This window comes from Schistocerca serialis, chromosome 4 (assembly GCF_023864345.2).
Source record: "Schistocerca serialis cubense isolate TAMUIC-IGC-003099 chromosome 4, iqSchSeri2.2, whole genome shotgun sequence".
Taxonomy (NCBI): Eukaryota; Metazoa; Arthropoda; class Insecta; order Orthoptera; family Acrididae; genus Schistocerca; species Schistocerca serialis.
The window spans coordinates 955,748,688-955,772,170 of record NC_064641.1 but is presented as its reverse complement, the minus strand read 5'-3'; the positions used below and the strand labels follow the sequence as shown (position 1 = coordinate 955,772,170).

The 23,483-nt window shown below is 43.2% G+C and overlaps 1 protein-coding gene and 1 non-coding gene across 2 annotated transcripts in view; both read left to right on the top strand.

Annotated features, from left to right (window-relative positions):
* The first annotated feature begins 14,118 nt into the window (after positions 1–14,118).
* LOC126474854 (collagen alpha-1(XVIII) chain-like) overlaps positions 14,119–23,483 on the top strand; it is a 513,154-nt gene continuing 503,789 nt past the window's right edge. The window contains exon 1 of the mRNA XM_050102334.1: positions 14,119–14,206. Coding sequence (XP_049958291.1) covers positions 14,119–14,206 — 88 coding nt within the window. The remainder of the gene's footprint in view (positions 14,207–23,483) is intronic.
* Trnat-ugu (transfer RNA threonine (anticodon UGU)) lies at positions 15,052–15,126 on the top strand. Its single transcript has one exon. It is a non-coding gene; the product is annotated as a tRNA-Thr (tRNA).

The window sequence follows — 23,483 nt, the reverse complement described above, 5'->3', positions numbered from 1 at the left end:
TCCAGTTGAAGCCGCTAGTTTTACAGGCGTAGTACTGACACACCGGTCCCCTGCCGTGCCGCACGGTTTGACTGCGCAGCCGGCGCGGCGCTCTGTTCACTTCGTAGAGAGCCGGGGTACGGCGTCTGCCCGCTGGCCGCCCTCCTCGTGCCTAGCGATTCTCCACGGCGCAAAGTGGCTGGCACGCCGCGCCGTGGAGCGCGGCAAAGTGGACGGGGCGGGATGCCTGCGCATGCGCAGCGCGCAGTCCGGCGCCAGCGAGTCGCCAGCCCGTCTTCCAGCCGTCCAGACGTCCTCGCAGTGGACGGGACGTGTTTGTCATCGCGAAGCGTGCCGGGCGTGCTGCGCGTCGCGGTTGCCGCGCGTTCTGGAACGACCTGCCACACGTAAGGCGTCGACACGCGGACCGTGCTTTCCGACGTCGACGTTGAGCGCGCCGAGGCTGTGTGATTTACGCAGCGTACTGTAAGCAGCAGAATGGTGCGCTATTCACGTCAGCAACGAACCGATAATGTGTATGTGTAAGGCCACGCAGATGGAAACAGTCGAGACGCAGAACCCGATCCTCCAAGTGAGGTGTGCTGACAGTCCGCAGCTCCCCTGCACGTTGTCTGTCTGAAAGGACCTATGACCGTAGAAACGCCCAGAAAAGGCGTGATTTGTTGTGTGATCTGTATCGTTCTGCGAGGATACTTGTTTTGGTATAGCCGTGCCGTCTCTCGGCCGTTTCCGTCTGCTTGGCCGTAAACAAACACCATCGCGGCTTGTTCCCAACATGAATACCGGGCCATTCTGCTGCTTACAGTCACACAGCCTGCAACACACAACGAACACACGGCACCAAGTCAAAGCGACTGTCATTCTCAGCGGCATCTTCCGTGGTAACGATGCATTTCCGGAAAAATGTTCGTGGCGCGTTTTTCCTCCGCTTCCAGTCAGTTGTCGGTTTCATTAGTGTTCACCCCATATATTTCACAGAAAGTTCCATAATTTCATAGACTTCTAATGTGTTACTTGTGTACACTTTTTGAAGTAGTCTGACAGGTAAGTTTTCTGGCCACTGAGGAAACATTCCAGTCGTTGGCCTTTGTAACAAGAATTGCAGCAAATAGATTATTTATAAGAAATAATATCGACCACTACTGTTGATCAATTAAAAATGAGAAGGGCTCAGAATCTCTTAGAAAATAAAAGGTGAAAAAATTTGGAAGGAAATGGATATGAAGCTACTGCCATTCTCTTCACGGCTCACGTCATTGTCAACACTGCAGCGAGGTATACTTTGTCTAAAGACTGTAAGTGCCGGCAGTAGTGGCCGAGCGGTTCTAGGCGCTACAGTCTGGAACCGCGCGACCGCTACGGTCGCAGGTTCCAATCCTTCCTGGGGCATGGATGTGTGTGATGGCCTTAGGTTAGTTAGGTTTAAGTAGTTCTAAATTCTAGGGGACTGATGACCTCAGAAGTGAAGTCCCATAGTGGTCAGAGCCATTTGAACCATTTGAAACTTACCAGGTTGAAGATGTGCAGGAATTATCAAATACGGTAGATTATAGCAAGAAATGTCTGTGATCACTTTCCACTGCACCACTGCAGGCATTTGAGCCATTTGAATGTACCTAGAAATGTCATTGTTTTATGTTTACCTACGACTAATTGTATCAAGACGATAGACAGTCATTCTGATTTACCATATAACCTGTATACTTTCACTGTACGCAAGTTATTACATTGAAAACAACAAAAATAGAAAGCCTTTATTTACCTATGTGTAGTCTCCTGTCATTTTATCACAACAAAACGGCACGTTTTTGTGGGATCCTCAATTTGCTGATGCTTTGAAAGAGCTTATATTCACACCGCGTACCCTGTGGTCGGGAAAACTCAAGTTTAACTCAATACAATGAGGCTCCTAAGTTGTGCTCGTGACCTAGAAACGGTGTTGCATCTCAGCGGTCCTCTCAAGCAGGTAAATACCTGACGTGCCACATTCTTTGTTTCACTCTTCGCCGTGAAGTGGAACGCGGAGTTCCACGCTGAGGCGCCACCATCGCCCCGACCACGTGAGTTTTCACGTCCCGTGAGAGGACGGCTTCAGCGCTCGGGATGCAGCGCGGCTGCCTTTTACGTCACGCCGCACACCGCAATTACCGCACCGACCGGCGCGATCGCCGGAATTTCAATGGCCGCGACTATTTCGTTTCGGACTGGTGAACACTCTACACTGTGCCCTGCGATTTTCCACACATCATCTGTTCCCACAGCACAGCCTCTTCTTCCCGCTCACAGTGGAACGATCATTCGACACGAACGTCTTTCGATACGGTTTCCACAAACGTCTTCATCTTGCACCGGAGAATGTTCTGATGCGTTGGGTATTGTATAGTCTTCTCTCTCTGCCTCCCTCCCCCCCCTCTCTCTCGTCTCTCCTTCTCTCTCTCTCTCTTTCTTTCTTTCTCTCACCTGCTCTCTGACCTTCTCTCACTCTCTCTTTCTCTCTGTTTCTCCCTCCGCCACTTTTTTCTGCCCTCTCTCCCACTCTCTCTCTCTCTCTCTCTCTCTCTCTCTCTCTTTCTCTCTGTGTGTGTGTGTGTGTGTGTCTCTGCCCCGTTATGCCTCGTAATACTCCGCCCGAAATTCTGAAGGTAGCGTGGATAAAACACAGCTAGCGAAAGGCTGTCGCTGGTTTATACAAAAACCGGATTGCAGGTATAATAGCCGAAGGATATTAAAGGAAAACAGTAATTTAGAAGAGAGTTAGGCAGGGTTCTGGCTGTGCCGGGGCGTGTTCATTTCTCCCACTCTCCTACTACTACTTCGCCCAAACAAGTTCAAGTTTTAATTTCAGTGCAGAAAATTGTCCACCCATCTCGATAGGCCTCTTGACCCACATGTTCTTCACTCAGTGAGAATGAATATCAATTCGGCTGATGAAAAGTAGCGTTGAAGAAACACCAACTAGAACCTAGCAAGCAGAGGTCGCGTGACTTCAGCTGGGTGAGAGTATCCGCAAGCTCGTAAGAAAATATCGAGCTTTCTGGATTTTATCTATATAGGGGAAAACTATTAAACTTCAGTTACTTCTGACTTCTACATTCCGACACAATTGTGTCTAAAATATAAGTTAAATCTTTACTTGATACTACAATAGTGATGCCATAGTCACAGTACATAAAATTTTTGCTTTGAATAGGGCTTACATTACCGGTTTCAACGAATTGCGTCGTCATTTTCTAATGTAAAACATAAGTTGGAGAACATATAATGGGAATTGTGACCAAACATCCGACAACAGTTACCAAAAATTATGAGACCAGACAACTGAGGCAATGGAGGTACAACCAAGTCACTCAAGTTATGCCCATGCTTGCCCAACCATTGATTCCATGTCCTAATATAGAATAGATAAAATTACACCATGGTAGAAATTGCCAAGGATTCTTACAATGTGTCCTGCTGTGACACGACAATCGTATTCTGATATAAATTCACAAGTCTCACTGTAAGTAATTTATATCAACTAGCCGCGCGGGATTATCCGAGCGGTGTAAGGCGCTGCAGTCATGGACTGTGCGGCTGGTGCGGGCGGAGGTTCGAGTCCTCCCTCGGGCATGGGTGCGTGTGTTCGTACTTAGGATGATTTAGGTTAAGTGGTGTGTAAACTTAGGGACTGAAGGCCTTAGCAGTTAAGTCCCATAAGATTTCACACACATTTTTTTAAATATCAGCTAGGCTGAACACATGCGACTTGTTTTTGTGGGGTATATTAAAAACTAGGTGCACAGCATTAGCCCCAAAACCACAGCTGAGCTGAAAACATCTATCCAGGTGGTCATCGACAACATTGACTTTCCGACACTTCAGCGGGTCATTCCGAAATTTCGCTATTCGTGTGCGCCATATCATCGCCAATGACGGCATGAACATAGAACTGTCATAAATCGGAATATCTGTAGTGACGTTTACATGTTGGACAAAATGGGTGCACGCCGAAGACCAGGCAGCGAGGTCATCGGTCTCACCGGATTAGGAAAGGAAGTCGGCGGTGCCCTTTCGAAGGAACCGTCGCGAAATTAGCCTGGAGCGATTTAGGGAAATCATGGGAAACCTAAATCAGGATGGCCGGACACGGGATTCAACCGTCGTCCTCCCGAAGTTCGTAATTTAGGTGTTTTTATAGAGTTCAATAACTGTCACCCTGTAGGAAATATGTGCACAAGCGAAACAAACTGCAATTGGCGCGCGCGAAAAGTGGTGTGCGTTTGGCTAAATTAGAAACGTCAGGAGCCAAGATGGCCAAGATGATAGCTGTTACTGCAACTGGGGGGGGGACTGAGCACGCGAATCAAACAGCGAATCGGAAGACTCTCACCAGTGGACTAGTAGGAGAAGGCGAGGTCGTGATCGAGCTCTTCTTGGATGAAGTTTAAAAAATAGAAGGTCGAGTGGCTCACCTTGAGCAAGCGTTCAGAAGAGGCACAGAAAGGTAAGATGTGCAGGAGCATGTATGGGTATGTGGGAAACCGTCAATTCCAACATTACAGACGGGTTCCGGTTTAAGAAGTGGTCCGGACAATCCGAACAGACACGAGCGATTTGCACTCTGACATCCGCCCCGTACGGACAAGAGAAACAATATGGGACACCCTTGGCAGTAATTTGAGTGTGTACGAATTATATGATCAAAGATCCTTTCTAAAAATGATAATGAGAAAGAAATTAGGTGAGTGTGACTGTTTAACAGATAAATGCCGTCCTAAAAAATTCAAGTGCATTTACTTTTTTAGATGGAACACAAAATTGATCCATGACTTTTTACAAGAAACAATCATGTGTATGAATGTAAACCAGACATGTAAATAGTCCTCATCTGATAAAGGTGTTGGCAAGGACCAGTGCAAACGACAGTGCGTGGAATCTAGTGCGCTTCTCTACTACAAGATGTGGAGCAAATAGAGCAACTGAAATGTATAAATAATATCGATAAACAATGGGTAATTGGATGCAGTACCTTGGTGTCGAATGGTTAAAATGGCTCTAAGCACTACGGGACTTAACATCTGAGGTCATCAGTCCCCTAGAAGTTCCTAACTAACCTAAGGACATCACACACATCCATGCCCAAGGCAGGATTCGAACCTGCGACCGTAGCAGCAGCGCGGTTCCGGACTGAAACACCCAGAACCGCTTGGCCACAGCGGCCGGCCCTTGGTATCATTTAAGGAAGCAAAGTACTTCTACGGACGCAACCATTGAAGAACCTCAGTTCGAATTCTGGGCTGCTGAAAAATTAGCTGAAACGCTACAGGCTGGAGCTATGTGCATGACCGACTCACGTCGCGAAGCGGCGAGCTGATGACGATTGCTACTCGTGGTCAGGTCCACTGTACGGAGGTGGGTTTCACTTTGGAGGCCGATCGAAGATTTTGCACTACGAAACTGTCAGTGTTTGTTTTGGTGACCAGTCAAGTGAAACTGTGAATTAAATTACTTCGCAGCAAGGGCAGCAAAGTACCAGAAGTTTCGGGAACGAACAACACCTCAAATAACTTTCTACCGTGCAGCAACAGAGCGATTGCTCGGCTGCTCCAAAACTCGGACAATCGTGATTGATTACCAAATCTTTCACCAATTGTGCCCCTACAACAAATCCGCCTATACTCCCAGTATCATACCTCGTCAACCTATGCGCCAATACCATTCCTTGCCACCAGTCCCCGACGGCGACTGCAAATGTGTGGTGATGCGACAGTCGAACTGCCTATCACAGCCCCCACCAGTACTTTACGCGAGAAGTTTTCCAGCGACCGGCACCAACGGAATATGACAACTGGAATCCTACGTGTGACGCCACACTGTCGGGTCTCCCGTGGAGCGCGGAGACCGTTTCTCTGAAACGTCCTAAACAACAGCAGAGCCTTGGCGCCGAGCTGGCGCTTTCCTGGTCGAAACATGAGCCTTCCACGAGAAAACTGTCCTCATCCATTGTAAAAATAGCGAGCGTTTATCGGCCTGCCTCCTGAAATCCGACGTCGAAAGAGAAAGCCGGCAGCCATGGGATCAGACACCTCTGGGATTCCCAAAGACTGAATTTCCCCCACTCCCCCCAACCCCTTATCATCGTTCTCTGCTATTGTGAAATGAATAGAATTCTGACATACATCTTACTAACAATCAATTACATTCTGGTAAAAAGGATCCTATAACCTACTTTACATGCCAGTGTATACGGTTGCGAAATAATATTAATTTGCATGTACCCAAATTCAGATTATAGAAATGCAAGAAACGATGGTTTTAATGGGCCTTAATAAGTGTGTGAAGAGGATAGAGGGCCTGAAGTCTTGGATTACCCCACCGCTCAAACTACGTTTACATGCAATGTGTCCGCCTCATGTCAGAGATGGGATAGTGTTCCAAAACACCAAGGGAAAAATCTTACGTAACTCGAACGTTATACTACCCTTTGAGGCGGCTGCCAACTGAGCGTTTCATTCCCTAATCAGAAGCATAAAACCACGCAAAAAACGCGTAATTCTCATTAGGTGATAAATTGAACGTCAGTAAGAAATGCTCTTGGTCTAAAATGCTAATGGTAATCCACAACCCAAACAGTAGGATCATAGAAAGTAAGGACGAAAGAAAGCTGTAGTTACAAGGCCGAATCTAAACAAAAACACAAAACAAAATAAAAACTATCCCCTGAAATAAGATATTACATCATTTTGCTCCTACCTCTCATTCTGGCTGCTGTTTTACGAAGCATTCGGACGGGAACATTCCTGGCATACAGGGGAGACTGTTGTACTGTGTCACCATTTCACACTTTCACCTCCAGCCCTGTAATAGAAATTCAACTTATCTTTTTCTTCATTTTTAAATGATGACAGTCACTTTTTTCCGCTTTAGTCCTTTTCCGAAATTACTTCGGAAAATTGAGGTTTCTCCAAATGTGAAACAATGGTCCTGGATACCAAATGGTAATGTACCATTGCAATCGAGGAAATTTTGTCAGTACTGTATTTAATCACATGTCTGTTAGATTATTACTCAACCACACAGCAATAATCAGTAAGTGAAATGAGATTGGGTAAAAGTATTAACAGAACCCATTTACAAGTTATATACATTCTGAAATTTAATCTGTTGGGAACCGACACAGATTTCCATTTCCAAGACAGACAGAACTGTTAACATTGACGATCACAGCTGATCTGCGAAGAACTTACGTTATGCGGGAAAAGGCCTCATTTTGGCTCAACAACTGCGCCAGACACTTGTCTTATATAGGCGTTGCCGACCGCAGCACCGTATTCTGCTTGTTTAGATATCTCTGTATTTGGATACGCGTTCCTTTACTAGTTTCTTTGGCGCTTCAGTGTAGTTGCATGAACTTTAATACTGCTTCGGTATACACCTCTTGGGATATTTTTTTTTACCGCTGTTTTAGCGTTAATGACTGTTATCCGAGCACATAATTAGTTGTTGTGGGAAGTGTAAGCTATAAATCCTATTCAATTTTAGTTCTTACGGTCAATGTTTGCAGTTCGAGCCACATTTGCACATACTATTATATTCTTGAAGTCCAGATTTTGCAGGCTTATTAAACTGTTAGTTAAAACACTACTTTCCAGACATTACAATTAAGTTTTTCCTCTGGTATCTTTTTGTAAAACACTCTACAGAAATTATTTATGTAAGAACTACCGTAGAACTTGTCACAAACCAAATGCAAAGAAATAATGACATACTTTGTGCGCCTTCAGGCTAAATAACCTACTTTCTGCGCATGTCATAAGCCACAAAAGACTTCCGGGTGACGCACATTCTAACTATTTACAGCTGTACTTCCGCAAGAAAGTTCTGGTAGAACGCTCGTTTCTAATTACAATCACTTTTGGTTAGGACTTCTGTTATAAGAAACAATAAATTTTTGGTAATGTCAGTTTTAATGCTGCAAGACAGAAGTTGTTATTGTTTAAGTGTATTTCATATTACTGGTTGAAAATTCTAGGCCTTATGCTCCTTGACGTTACAACTTTCTGAGTTTCCTTTTAATAACATATTTTTCATAGAAACTAATGAATATCTACTTTGTCGATGATTCAGTTGTATCTGTGTTGTGTACATAGTTACTCGTGTCAGCGCGTACACAACTTTCCCACTAGAGCGCGCCCCACTAAGCACAACAGCGCAGGCGCAGCGCTCGTTCGTCTCCGCTCTACGAGATGGCGCTGCCATAAAGACGGACCAAATTCTGCTTCTACCGATCCGCGTATTAATATATAACGCAGCCAATGAGATTGGTGCTAACGTAGAACCTTTTCTCCTCGCGGATCACACTTGCGCAGTGATACCTGAACGCTCGAGGTATTATAACGAGTGTACAGACCTCCGATTAGTCAGTCTGCATTAGTCTGCATTTGTCTGCACCAGTCTGTACTAGTCTGAATTAGTCTGTACCAGTCTATAGTCAAGTTTCAGTCTGCGCCTAATAAGATTACCATATCCCTGTACATAGCCATGAAGAAATGTATAGACACTTTGTCAAGTATCAGAGATATATGTGAGAATAAGATTAACGTACCAAGACCAAAGGAACTTCGGATTGTCAATTGTAAACAGCATCCAGAATCAAGTTAAGTAATTTCTATGTTTTTTATTATTTTAATAAATGTGTGTGAAAATTAACCAAGTTCTGTTTAAAGTTGGTCACCGTCAATCTGTTGCGCTAAGCGTTCAAGTGGCATTTCTATCGTCTGACCTAACGGCAGACGATAAACACGCCACAATAAGACCACGAGACATATTGCTGAAACTCGCCTACTTCGTTAGAGCGACAAGTCAAATAATCTGATGGTGTGTGTACCGAAGGTCTTCCAGTACGCACACCACAATCTGGAATACTGTTTCAATTAAATGTCTAAGACTTCGAAATTTGCACATTACTTGTTGCATATTTAAGAGATAGTGTGAAACAAAAGTACGGCGTTAAATAGTTAAATATATCACTGTCATTGCTACTAATGATCTTTCTGTTTTAAATGAAAATGAGTGAGTGACGTTACTTTAGAAATACTATGTTTGGATATTCTGAAAAATCATAACTGAAAGGAATGGTCACGTTAATTACTGATAAGATAAAATAGAGGTTCATTGTGCATTAGCCAAAATGTATCCTATAGTTTATCTGCAAACATGTGCCTAGAGCTACTAATAGATGACTGCATCATATGGTACAAAATGGTTCAAAAGGCTCTGAGCACTACGGGTCTTAACATCTGAGGTCATCAGTCACCTAGAACTAAAACCTAACATCACACACATCCATGCCCGAGGCAGCGGTCGCGCGGATCCAGACTGTAGCGCCTAGAACCGTTCGGCCACACCGGCCGGCTATATGGTACAACTTGCAGTCGGTACCGGCGTCTTCATATCAGAAATTTAGCGTATTCCTGACACGCTGCAGTATGTAGGTGAAGCTGCAGATGTGCAAGTGGTTTTTTTAAGCTACAGCATGCTTCATTGTGGCGGCTGCGGAATTTGATTCTGCTCGTTCCATTAAGAGTCCGGTGTTTTCAGCAACGTCATGCAGCAAGTTATTGCTCGTAAATTCCGGTCGTGCTTGAGTGGCCATGCAGAACAGCGCTTGGCCTCAAGATGGTGAGTAGTGCAGCGTTTTTCGACCGTCACTCCGCACCCAGCGCCGTTCTTCGGCCTGCTGAGGTGAGGCGCTGCAGCCGCTCGTGGGGAACAAGTCTGCCCCTCGCCCTTCGCCCCCCCCCCCCCCCCCCCCAGGACACTTGCAGCCACGCCTCGTGGGAGCGATACCGGCAATTATTAGCAGTCGCTGCCGCCCCTATTACGAGGCCTGCCTAACCGCCGTGTCCGCTCAGCGTGCTCGCTCTCGTACCTGCACAATAGTTCACGGAGATTTATTTTTATTCCCCCCGGCAGCCTCCTTATTAGACGCCCTACTCATTGAAAGATAATAGTTCTCTTATTTATTAGTTCACCTTAACGCCACGGCATTCCAGAGGTCTGCTCACACCACAATATTTATGGGCCTGCCGAAGGCGCACGCAACAGCGATATGAGAGCAAATTCTCCCCCCCCCCCCCCCTTCCTCTCCCATCAATTGCATTTAATCATTGTGTGTCGGACCGGAAAAAGACGGTTACCACGCACTTGGGAGCGTTATTTATTCTTGCAGTTCATCAACGGTTTTTCGGTTTTTGAAAAATTGTGATCAGTAAATGAACAGGGTCTCTGTAGTTTAAATATATATGGCAACTGAATGTTTCCTGTCAGCTCTCGAAGTAAACAGAAGAATAAAAGTTACAGAATAACAATTTTTGGTGCCTGGGAAAGGGGGCGGTTGAATTTAAAAATTTTATAAATGAAAACACCACACAGTACATACCCACTGATAAGTGTGCAATTACAATGCTTGCAACGATGCCGTTAGTCCTAAGAATCCACAAAAAAGTGGACTGTTCCTCAGTGACAGCATAGAATACTCCATCACTAACAGAAGTTCAAAAGAGACGCAATGTTTAGGTTAAACGTCGTGATATTATGACGGAGGGCAACCTTAATAACCATTTAAAAGTTGACTGTCACCTAACTGTAGTAGCTGAATGGCGAATTTACATATTGGTTGCTTTTAAACAAGTGGCGTGTTGCATGCTGAGCGCATGCATTTACATCAGTAGTAATAATCTTGTGGGGTGCATGTTACTCTTGACTGCGGCAAGAACGCATGTAAATCAGCCACATGTGTAGTTCCCTCGCTACAGAAGGCAGCTGCGGTCATTGTGAATTACTAGCTTGTCACTGACTTTTCACTTTGCATTCACTACATCTACGAGTACATCTACATCTACATGATGACTCTGCAACTCACAGTTACGTGCCTGACAGAGGGTACATCGGACCACCTTCGAGCTGTTTCTGTACCGTTACAACCTCGATGAGCGCGTGAGAAAAATATTTCCATGCGATCTCTGAACTTATTTTATTATGATGATCAGTTTTCTCTCTGTGAGTGAGAGCCGATACAGTATTTTGATATTCGCAGGTGAACGTTGGTGGCTGAAACATCCTGCTGCAACGACAAACGCCTTTGTTTAATGAGCACAACCCTCATTCGTGTATAATGTCCGTGGGACGCTCTCCCCTATTTCGCGACAGTACAGAACAAGCAGATATTCTGTGAACTTTATCGATGTCCTCCGTCAATTCTCCCTGATGCGGATTGCACTCCGCGCACGGCAAACAAGAGAAGTGTAAGGACTCTCTTTAGTAGACCTGTTGCATTTTGTGAACGTTCTACCAACAAATCGCAGTCTTTTGTTCTCTTTCCCCGCACCATTACCTATATAATCGTTGCAAATTAAGCTATTCGTGACTGTATTCTCTGAGTATTTAGTTGAATCTACAGCTTGGAGATTTGTGTCCTTTAGCGGTCTCCTTTTAGTACTCATGACTTGACACTTTTCATTACGTAGAGTCAATTACAACTTTTCGCACCGTACAGACATCGTGTCTAAATCATTTTTCAATTGATTCTGAGCATCGGATGACTTAACAAGACGGTAAATGACAGCATCATGTGCAAGAAGTCTAATAGGCTGCTCAGATTGTCTCCTAAGTTGTTTATATATAAAGGATAGGTCAGGAACAGCAGAGGGTATACAGCACTTCCTTGGGGAACTTCAGATCTTAATTCTCTCTTACTCGATGACTTTACGTCGGTTACTACGAACTGTGCCCTTTCTAACAAGAAATCACGACTCCAGTCGCACAATTGATACGGTAACCTGTAGGCACGCAGTCCGATTAGACGTCATCTTGTGAATGTTGCAGTTCCATCATTCATATAATCAATCCAATCACTCCACGACTCACAAAAAAACCCAGTTTCAGATATTTACTACATAGATTGTACAAAACTCTTATGAACAAACATGACTATACAGAAGAACTAAACATAATAAAACAAATTGCACAGGAGAGTGATTATGATGCAAAGACAATAGATAAAATAAACAAAAAAACAAAAACAAAAACAGGCAACACATAGTCAAGAAACACACTCAGACACAGCTCACAACGAATCTGCACACAGTAAGCAACAAATGGCAGATAATGACTTACAACAACGAAGTCACACAAAGGGTGTGAGTTGTACTGGCAAGACAAGGACTCAGTACAGCATACAGAACCAACAACACAGTACAGAACAGACCTGGAAGAAGTGCCACCAAAATTGACAAAAATGGCCAGTCCGGTGTATATCAGCAAATTTGGAACTGCTGCCAGTCTGCATCTGTGGGAATAACATGTAGGAATTTTAGAATCAGGTACACAGAACATCTCACAGCACTGAAAAGTAATAGCTCACACACAAGAATTGCAAATCACCTAATAGCACAGAATCGCCACTCAGCGAATATAGAAATTGTTTTAAAGATTCTAAATACTAGTAACATCCTATACCAAAAATTGACAATAGAAAAAAACCATCACATCCAAAAGAACCAGTAACTCAAGGAAAGAAAGTACTACAGGAATACACATCAATGTGCAATAAAACCCTCTTTGCCACAAGAGAAGAACAATATAAACGAGTCCTGTTCCAAAACTTCTTATGGCTACCCTCTAAATTTAAATTCTCCGCTCCCCATCTCCACACCATTAGGTCTGCCTGCCTATCAACAAGCGTACTAAATGTACGGAAAACTGGAATGCCAGAAGCGTCTCTCCCATAAGCATATCTGGCCCACCTCTCTCCCTCTCTTTCCCTCTCTGTCTTGGACCCACACACACACACACACACACACACACACACACACACACACGCACGCACGCACACACACACACACACACACACACACACACACAAAGAGAGAGAGAGAGAGGGAGGGAGAGAGAGAGAGAGAGAGAGAGAGAGAGAGAGAGAGAAACTATACATCACAAACGTCAAAAACTTTCAACGAATGCCGATTTTTGCGTTGCTGTAGCGTGGTGCCCATTTTTCCCGGCGCAGTCAGGAATATTTCCAAAGAATGTGCCACCACTAACACTTGTACTTGTTCAATCTGATCGGAGATAATGTCACCTTTTTTCACAAACACGGATGAAATGCAGAAGCGCTAGATATCAAGTATACATTGCTTACTTTACGTCAGATAGCGGTTCGAATTGCTGTTAAGACTTGTAGGCTGATAAAAGACTTTTGTTTGTGTGATATTAACATTCTAGTCAGTCAGATTCTTCCATGAAATGAAAATCGTACTTCCGCAAAGAAGGCACCAAAGGATCAACAAGTTGAGAGATGACAGTAATATCAACATGTTGTTGGAGAAAAACAAAAATATAAAGCAGTGAGCAACAGAGCAAGTTAAACTTATTTGCGAGTTGATATAGATTAATATCACCTGTTTGCTTCAAATGACTCTGAGCACTATGGGACTTAACATCTGTGGTCATCAGTCCCCTAGAACTTAGAACTATTTAAACCTAAGTAACCTAAGGACATCACACACATCCATGCCCGAGGTAGGATTCGAACCTGCGACCGTAGCGGTCACGCGGTTCCAGACTGAAGCGCCTAGAACGTCGCAGCCACACCGGCCTGTATGGTATGACATAAAGTATGAATAATAAATTGATGTATGCATCATTGTAACCTTAGTGGCATTGAAACATGCACTGTGCAGATGAAACTGGAAATGCGTGTTCTTAATGATTTTTTCTTGTTACTTAGTAGAAATTAGATGTTATAGATTCTGAATATCAGTGCACACGATATATCAGTTAGCTTAAAATGGTTAATGGTTGTCTATAGACGGACTTGTTGTGCGCTGTAATCAGTTTAATTTGTTACACGAAAGACCCTCATCGTCAGGTGAAGCTTATGACAACCATGAACTCACAGAAACAGAGATTTTTATTCTATTTGTCACTTAGCACTAACAAGAAAGTAAAAAAAAATTACATTTACGACATGTACTGATAAAAATTGTAAAGTTGTTACAGGCTACTTGTTTCGTCATCACAGGTTACATCAAAAAATTGCGAAGTAGACGAAACGCAGGACACTAAAGAGAGTGCTGTATGTTGCAGGACCGGGAAGACGATGACATCGACGGCAGCGGCCGCGGTGGTCCACCACTGCCCCCTCCGCCGCCTCCCAACCCACACGGTAAGCTGCTGCCTTAATCACTCACACTGAATTAGTGCTCACTAACAAATAGCTCGTACTGGAAAGAAAAGCCAGCATACCAGCTGTGTACACTCGGTTGACTTACAGACGTGCACATTTGTTTATGGAGGAAAAGTGTCTGGTCTTCCAGCTTTCTGTAATGAGTGGGCTTGTCCTTTATTGGCAAGCTTTTTCGTACAAATGATAACATTTGAGCTGAATAGCATCCTGAAAATAGTTTACAAGACGAATTTCAGTAAAAGTTAAAACATGGGTAGTGCACAGTAGTCGAATTAATCAGGCGTTATCGCATACCATTACATTCAGGGATGAAACACTAACGACAGTACATTAGTTTTGATATTTGGGCATAAAGATAATTGTCGACGGTCGAAGTAGACATGACATGGTACGCAGACCGGCAAGAGAAGTGTTTCCGTAAACGATAAATATTCCAATAGCCAATATTAATTTAACTCTTAGACTATATATGACGGTAGTATCTGTTCCCGAAAGAACAGTTACCGAGGATGACCATGCAGCTTTTGCTAGAAATGAAATGATAATTAAATAGACACCCTAGCTGCAAGCAGGCGTTGATACACTTCATTGGGGACATGTTGAAAATGTGTGCCCCGACCGGGACTCGAACCCGGGATCTCCTGCTTACATGGCAGACGCTCTATCCATCTGAGCCTTGGTAGATTAATCTGCCACGAGTAATGAGTATGATGGGCAAACATCTATTAGGCGCACTACGAATGTAGTGTTGTGGACATGTTGGGAATGTGGATCTCACGGGGAGCGTGCAAGGGATAAGTCCCTGCAGACGCACTATCTTCTGTGCCCGCGGTGGCTCAGATGGATAGAGCGTTTGCCATGTAAGCAGGAGATCCCGGGTTCGAGTCCCGGTCGGGGCACACATTTTCAACATGTCCCCAATGAAGTGTATCAACGCCTGCTTGCAGCTAGGGTGTCTATTTAATTATCATTTCATCAACTCTTAGAATATTTTTTTCTAAAATTATTGGTTTGATTTGTAGCCTTATGTGGAAGTGAAACCTTGAGAATGAACAGTACACGTAAGAAGAAATTTTTAGCTTTTGAAAGCTGGTGGTGCAGAAGAAGGGTAAAAACTTGGATTGATAGATTGGGTAAATAACACTGAGGTACTGAATGGGGAGAGTAGTAATTTGTGGCACAATTTCACTAAAAAAAGAATTGGCATCAACGAACAGTCAATTGATTGAAGTAGGGAAGTCAGGGTTGCAGTTGGGGGTATAGTTGTGATGAGAGTTCATAGTAATTAGGTTAACAAGAGAATGAGAGGTTGTAGCAGTAACGTGGAGATCAGAAAGGCTGCGCAAGATAGAATGGAGTAGGCGGCTGCACAAACAAGCTAAAACGTTCCTTCATTTATGTCGGCTAATTTCCCGAAGACTTGCAAATCAACTGTGCTGCGTAATGATGGAGTCACTCTTTTGTACAGAATATTCCAGTAGTATAATAGTTCCCGGTTCCGATCTCCTGACCACTCACGAGCTTTTTGTCATGAGGAGAAACAAAACAAGTCGTAGAGCGTAATGTTAGATACATCAACTGCGTAGTTAGTTTAGAGAACTTAGAAACTGAGGCGGGTGGGTTGAAGTTAGATGTAGAGTGAAGTAGTAAAGCGCAGTGTTCGGAAGAACGAGAGTTTTGCTCACGTCAGGATATGGTTATGAACACAAAATCAAATAGGGGTAATGAGGAGGAGATCTGAGTATGAATAAGAAAGAAGTATCCGAACAGCGAAGATAAATATAAAGCCAATACCAACTACAGCACTGCAAGGTTAAATGCCAGCTACCTACGCCTACGGTGAAGAAATTAGAACATATCATCACATGAAATAAATTAATCACGTAGTTAAGGAGGACGAAGATTTAATTGTAATTCGGGGCTGAAATTCGTTTATGGGAGGAGGATGTCAACGAAAGGTAGTAGGAGAAGATGGACTGAGAAAAGAGTGAAAGAGGAGACCGTCTGAGAAAGCCAGCTACCCTGTGGCGCCTAGCTATGCTGTCAATGCCCGATTAGCAAATTTCAAGTGTTAGTGAAGAATACGTAGTGATCGTGTAGACAAACTTCACCCGGTTTCAGCATTTACGGAAACATTTAAAAAGTCATTCTTCCCGTGCGTGGACGCGAGTTGATCAAAATGAAACATTAATAAGTATCATGCAGTTTAACGTCGTTGCTTGAATACGCATCTAGATGTAGATATGGACCGATATCTTTTCCGTTTCTTGTGCTTCCATAACTCGCTCAAGTCGAGTGCGAGAATCGCGTCCTACAGAAGGGTAGACCCTGCTCTCCGACGCGCCCACGTCCGTTGCTAACGTGTGCTCCGTCTACCGTGATCGTGCGGGCGTTAACCCGAAACGTAGATTCAGTTTATGTGAGCCAGTCAGCACATATTACAACCCTAGAAACCCTTTGTACAACTGCTGCAATACGTTTCTCTTATTGTTACAAAATTTGCTTAACTTCTTATGTGCAACGGAAACAGATCTGAACTGTTGCTTCGAAAGCCCTCTCTGCCTTTGCACCTTTGTAGAAACGTCCCCGTGCCTTCATTTTGCCTCAGCTTTCTTCTTGATTTAGTGCGTTTCGCCACCATTTCCTCTACTGAGCGAAACTCTTAATCTCAGAGTGGCGAAACTCTTAATCTCAGACTGGCATTTACGACCAAATCCTCACCTTCCGTATTTATTCAATGTTTCCCTTCTGGTACAGGGTTTCTTCACTCCTTCTCGTGCTACGAAGTTTTCCCCTCATGTATTACCAAGCGTCACTTCACCATGTGCTCTCCTCTAGCCAATGTCTTCACATGTTCTTCTCATCGACGATCCTGCCATGCAGTATCCGCCATGATAGCATAATCATAATGTTACAGATGCTGCATCAAACCAGTCTCTGTACTGAAGACTACAACAACAACGTAGAAGAATACAATGGAACTCATATAACTGTTAATACTGAGGATACGTTGAGGACTTGTAAGCGTAGGTGACATTGATAACGGCAGCATTAAGCAATTGGAAGTGCTTTCAGCAGTAAGAATACTAAAATAGTTTCTGATGTAATAAGTATGTGAAATAACTGGTAGAATACACACTGAAATGAAAAATAAACTGCTCTCACCTGCCTAATATCGTGCAGCACGACGAGACATGAACTCTGAAGTAGTTCTGGAGGGAACTGACACCATGAATCCTACAGGGCTGTCCATAAATCCGTAAGAGTAGGACGGAGCACGTTGCATGGAATCCCAGATATGCTCAATAGTGTCCATGTCTGGGTGTTTAAACTGAGAAGAGTGCTCTTGGAGCCACTCTGCGACAATTCTGGAAGTGTGATGTGTCACATTGTCCCGCTGGCATTGCCCAAGTCCGTCGCTATGCACACTAGAGATGAATGGATGCGGGTGATCAAACAGGATGCTTACGCACCTGTCACCTGTCAGAGTCCACGGATAATGAGGTTGTCTCCATGCCACGTCCATTCGCTCGATACAATTAGAAACGAGACCCATCCGACCAGGCAACGTGTTTCTAGTCATCAACAGTCCAATGCCGCTGTTGACGGGGCCTACACACATGCCTATGCCAGTTTCTTCGGCGCTTCAGCGTGTATCATAAATACTGCATAGCCATAAAGAAAACTACATTAAAATTAAATCGTGTAAAAATTTGGAGTACTGAAGTGAGTGGCTTGTTAGTGTATTGTTGCGCAATAATGGTAAATTATACACAGTTAAAGATATTGATCTAAGCTTTTCGAAACATGCCAGTCTTTAAAATAAGTGACGATCGCCAAAGGAAAGATACCATCAAACTGAGACTGGGAGTAAATGGAAAAGCACGTCTGAAAACGCGAAATTTAACTAATCCACTACACATTATAATGTTACGGAGATTTTCTGAAGCTACTGGTGTAGACTGCAGGCTTGTGCAAGAGTGAAACAGGGACAATGAATAGTTAAGGAAGGAACAGAATAGAAGCTTTTGAATTGTGGTGCTACAGAGGAATGATGAACATTATATGGGTAGGTCGGATAGCTAATGAGGGGTATTAAATGGAATTGGAGGAAAACTTAAATTTATGACACAGGTTTTCTGAAAGAAGAGACTGGTGGATTGGACACACCCTGATTCATCAAGCAATCTTCAGTTCGGTCGTGGATGGAAATGCAGGGGCTGTAAAGGGGTGCAAAAGTGACCTATGTAAGCTCACCTTAATTTTGTCAGATGGTACTCTTACGTTATTTGCAAACTCACTGTCTCCATACGCTTGGAGACACAACTCGCAAGTCTCTGCCACTACACTTTTAACCATGAACTCATCACTAGAGTCTTGTCAGGTACAGGTGGACTCTACCAGCATAGTAAGGGGAACAGCTCTATGAATTCACATGTATAATTGAGGACTTGCACGATTGCTGCTACGTTAGTAAAACGCTGGGCATGACGATTATTACATGCCAACACAGTGACTAATTCAGTCTTCAGAATTTCCAAGCATCTCTCACTCTTTCCGCTATGGATTCTTTTTCTTTCTTTAGTTCATTTTGTCCGTGATGTGGTGATAACATGATGGATGCAGGATATGATTTAATATAGGGTGTCATGGGTATAAGTGCAGGTATATGACTGAGGACAGTGTCTCGAACTACATTACTTCAGCATTTATATCATGTGCAGGCTAATAATTATAGCTATTAGGAGTAGTATATTTTTAGATTCGATAGTATCTCCAAATATATGTGACAAGAGCAAGCAGCTAGACGTTACTTTCCTCTGGGCTACAAGTCAGTTTTAAAAACGTTGACACGCGGACGCAAAACCTGTAGTCAATACTGACATGCATTGTCCACTTAGTGCAGCAACTACAACCATGCAGAAAACATCAGGTAGTAAATTAATGTGACGTGTTTCTGGGAAGACTGTTCGATGCAGAAAAAAATAAAAAGAAACAACAGACACACTGATGTGTGTACATGTTAAGGTACCACATATATAAATATCTACAGTATGTAAGTGTGTGTGTGTGTGTGTTCATGAGCCTTTTTCACACTCGGTGAAGTTGGGCCCTTCTATTGTATGAAGTGGCGCTTAGTTTGTGGATCATAAGTGAAAAATCAAGATTCATCACATGTCATCACTGTTTCCAAGAACCTAGGATAATTTTCAATGGTATTCAAAGCGTAAAAACATTCTCACGAACTTCTTTTTGTTCGCACTCACTTTCCCCATGTTAAACTCGTTATGTAAAATTTGCCTTAGGCATTTTTTATCGATTCTTATAGTTTCAGCAATCGATCGAATATTCAATCGATGGTCATATTGAATCATATTACCTTCTTTTTTCTAGATTTTTATCTGTCTTTGCGTGATAAACAGTCTTCGCCACACACTTCTTCTATTAAAAGACATCTCAGCAGCAGTTTTTTCCAAATTTCATCTGTAACTTCAAGACAGTTCGTTGCTTTGTTATTATACCTATACTTTTTCGGCAAAATAAAATAACAGCTGTTAGAAACGAAGGCCACAGCCACACAGATTTTTCTAGTCACTGGAGACGCCGCATTCGACTGAGAAATCTTCACGCTCAAATCTATTGATCGATATTTGGTGCAAGCGTACTTACTCTCTGGTGGCATCCGCCATTTTATAGCCACATCTTGTATTTGTTTATGCTTGCGAATATATGTATCTATGTAAATGTTAATAATATATAAGGGGCAGTCAAATGAAAACGAGACAGTTGCGATTTCGAAAGTAATCGCTTTAACTATTAATACATTTATCTCACAGTAAGACAAGACGGTAAAGGCCATCCGAGAAAATGTTTGCCACTGGCTACCGAGCTATGAATGTACTCAGGCGCCCACCTGCTTGTCCGAAACAAATCGGTGGCCACGAATGTCTTTGTAGAGGGTTCCCAAAAATGGAAAGCGCGTGGGAAGAGATCGATGCTGTGTGTTGCCAAGGTTGTTTCGATTACTCTACAGAAGTTTCGTTGGGACCCTTACATATCATCTCCACTGTTCCGATCCCTCCCCGGGCGATTTCTATATTTTTCGAGCCTGTAGAAAGACACTGGTGGCCGTTAATTTTCTTCAGACGAAGAGGTACAATCATGGTTCCGTAGGAAACAGTAAATATTTTCTTTGAAGGCATTGACGGTCTTGGCTCACAAATGTATTAACAGTTATGGCGATTACTTTTTAAATACTGAACAGTTAACTTAAATTATTCTACCTGGCTCATTTTCATCCGATTCCTTCTGACATATCATATACAGTCAGTACCACAAGAAGGTACACCATAAATTTAAATGTGAGGTCCGCAGCGACATCTCTGGTAGTAATCTCGAATCTGTAATCAGTGCGCTTTTGCACAGAGTATAGATAGTGTGAGAGTTAAATGTTTTGTTTTGTCGGTTGGAGTTTAAAATGAGTGCAAAATATCTGAAGCGTCACGAGGCAGTATTCCTTGGAAATCATCCAAAGTCAAACACATTCATTTCGAAGTGGATCAAGCGATATTTAGAGGTTGAAATCGTGGATGATTTACCGGAGAGAGGGTTAAGGTAAAAAGCTATAAGTAGCGTCTTTGATTTCATATAACGGCATACACTTTCTTGTGGAACTGACTGCACATATGTTTGTATGTAGATGTGTTTGAATGTCTCTGTACGTGCGAAAATTCTTCGAAGACTGTTGTAAATTTATTTTAATAGTCAGAGAATAACTCGCAGTACATTGACACACACCGGCCTTCGACACATTAGCGAGTCTGTGGGGACAGTACAAGAAAACAAAACACTAGGATGAAATTTATTCCCTAAATGGTGATTAATTATTAAAATAAATTTACAGGAGTCAAGGCCAAAGTTACAGAAATAAATGACAGCGTACGCAACTCACTGTTAGCCAAGAAACGCATGTTACCTTTACCAAAAGGACGCAAAATAGCACGCTTTTTGGTATCAGGACGTAACAATGATGTTTTCATTTGATGTAATTCGATTCGTTTCTCATGGTCGAGGTAGAATAAACAAGAATAAAACCACTTTGTTTGCATTAGACAAATTTTGTACATTCTTCGTCTGAGGGTGGACTACAATAGTGAACTTTTTGCGATGTCACTTTTCCTCTAATGGAGTCGTTCGCAATTGTAAACACGGCATTACTCAGTTTCGGCTGCAGCGCCACCGTTCTCAGACTCTGCATACTTGAGAACTCTAGAGGGACGTGAGGAACGCAGTGACGTAACAGTGGTGCCTTGATTTGTAAGGTATGCATCACTCAACATTAGACTTGTACTCATTCCGTTCCTGGTCTCTGCAGGCTTGGGGATCGATCCTCCACGTCAGTGGACAGAGGAACGAACTGGGACCCTCTCATTGGACGTCTGCCGTCACCACGCACTGCCACCCGTATGTGGAGGCTGCCGGTTTGCACCTTGGACATTACAGGTCCGCCACTCCCCACGGCTCGACTGTGCCACCGCAGCGCCGTCGCCTGACACAAATTAACTGCCGGCATGCGCTGCCCACCACACGAGGCTTTTCCACTCACAAGGCACACCGCGAGTGGCGGTTGCAGGGATCTTCACGACTACGCTCTGCCACCAAGGACAGTGGGTTTGACGGCTACCCCACTCATACTGACATGAGCACAAATCCTCAGTTGTAATCTGGACATAAACTGATATCAAGTGTGATTTGATGAGCTTGATAAATAAATCAACTGATGTCGAGCTCATCAGATGACAACATGGTAATCATGAAGAGAAGGCTGAAGTTTAAGAGACTAGTCAGGAAAAACCTTTGCCCAAAAAAGTGGGATACGGAAGTACTAAAGAATGAAGAGATATGTTTGAAGTATTTTGGGGCTATAGGCTGATACTTGCGATAGTGAATAGCTTAATAGGCAGTTCAGTAGAAGCGGAATGGACATCTCTAAAAAGGCAATCACAGAACTTGTAGAGAAAACATAGGCACAAGGAAGGTAACTACGAAGAAACCATGAGTAACAGAAAAAATAGCTGATCGACGGAAGAATAAAGTACAAAAATGTTGAGGGAAATTCAGGAATACAGAAAAACATGTCACTTAAAAATGGAATAAATAAGAAATGCAAGGAAGCTAAGGCAAATGGCTACATGAAACATGCGAAGAGCAAGAATAAGAAATGATTGCTGGATGGACAGGCTCAGCATACAGAAAAGTCAAAACGAACAAAAAAGCAAGGCCGGTAACATTAAAAGTGCAATGGGAATTCTTCTGTTGAGTGCAAAGGAGGGAACGGATAGGAGAAAAGGGTACACTGAGGGCTTCTATGAAGGGGAGGACCTACCTGCTGACGTGGTGGATGAAGGAACAGCAATCGATATAAGAGAGATAGGGGATCCAGTATTAGTATCAGAAGAAATTTGAAAGAAGGGATGGATATCATTAGAAAATCTTTCGAGAAAGTGACAACAAGATAATTATTCACGTTTGTGTGGAGAATGTATGAGACTCGCAGTATACCGTTAGACTTTATGAAAGACGTTATCCACACAATGCCCAAGATTGCAAGAGCCTACACGTGCGAGAATTATCGCACAGTCACCTTAACAGCACATGAATTCATATTGCAGACATGAACAATGTGCAGAAGAATGGAAAAGAAAATTGAGGATGTCTTAGATGACGACCAGAAAGGAAAGGTAAAGGTGCAGCTCTCACTCTGCAGCTGATAATGGAAGCAAGACTGAAGAAAAGTCGTGACACATTCATAAAATTTGTCGAACTGAAAAAATCGTTCGACAATGTAAAATGGTACAAAGTGTTCGGAATCCCTAGAAAAATAGGAGTACACTATATGGGGAAAGACTGCTTATATACGTTATGTACAAGAACGAAGTGCACGGATTAAAAAGTGAATAAAATAGGGCTGTAGTCTTTCGCCCCTGCTGTTCAATCTATACGTCGAAGAAGCAATGACGGAAATAAAAGAAAGGAACAAGAGTGAGATTAAAACTGAGCGTGAAAGGAAATCAATGATAAAAGTCACTGATGATCTACATCTATCTACATCTACATTTCATCTGCAATTCACATTTAAGTGCTTGGCAGAGGGTTCATCGAACCACAATCATACTATCTCTCTACCATTCCACTCCCGAGCAGCGCGCGGGAAAAACCAACACCTAAACCTTTCTGTTCGAGCTCTGATTTCTCT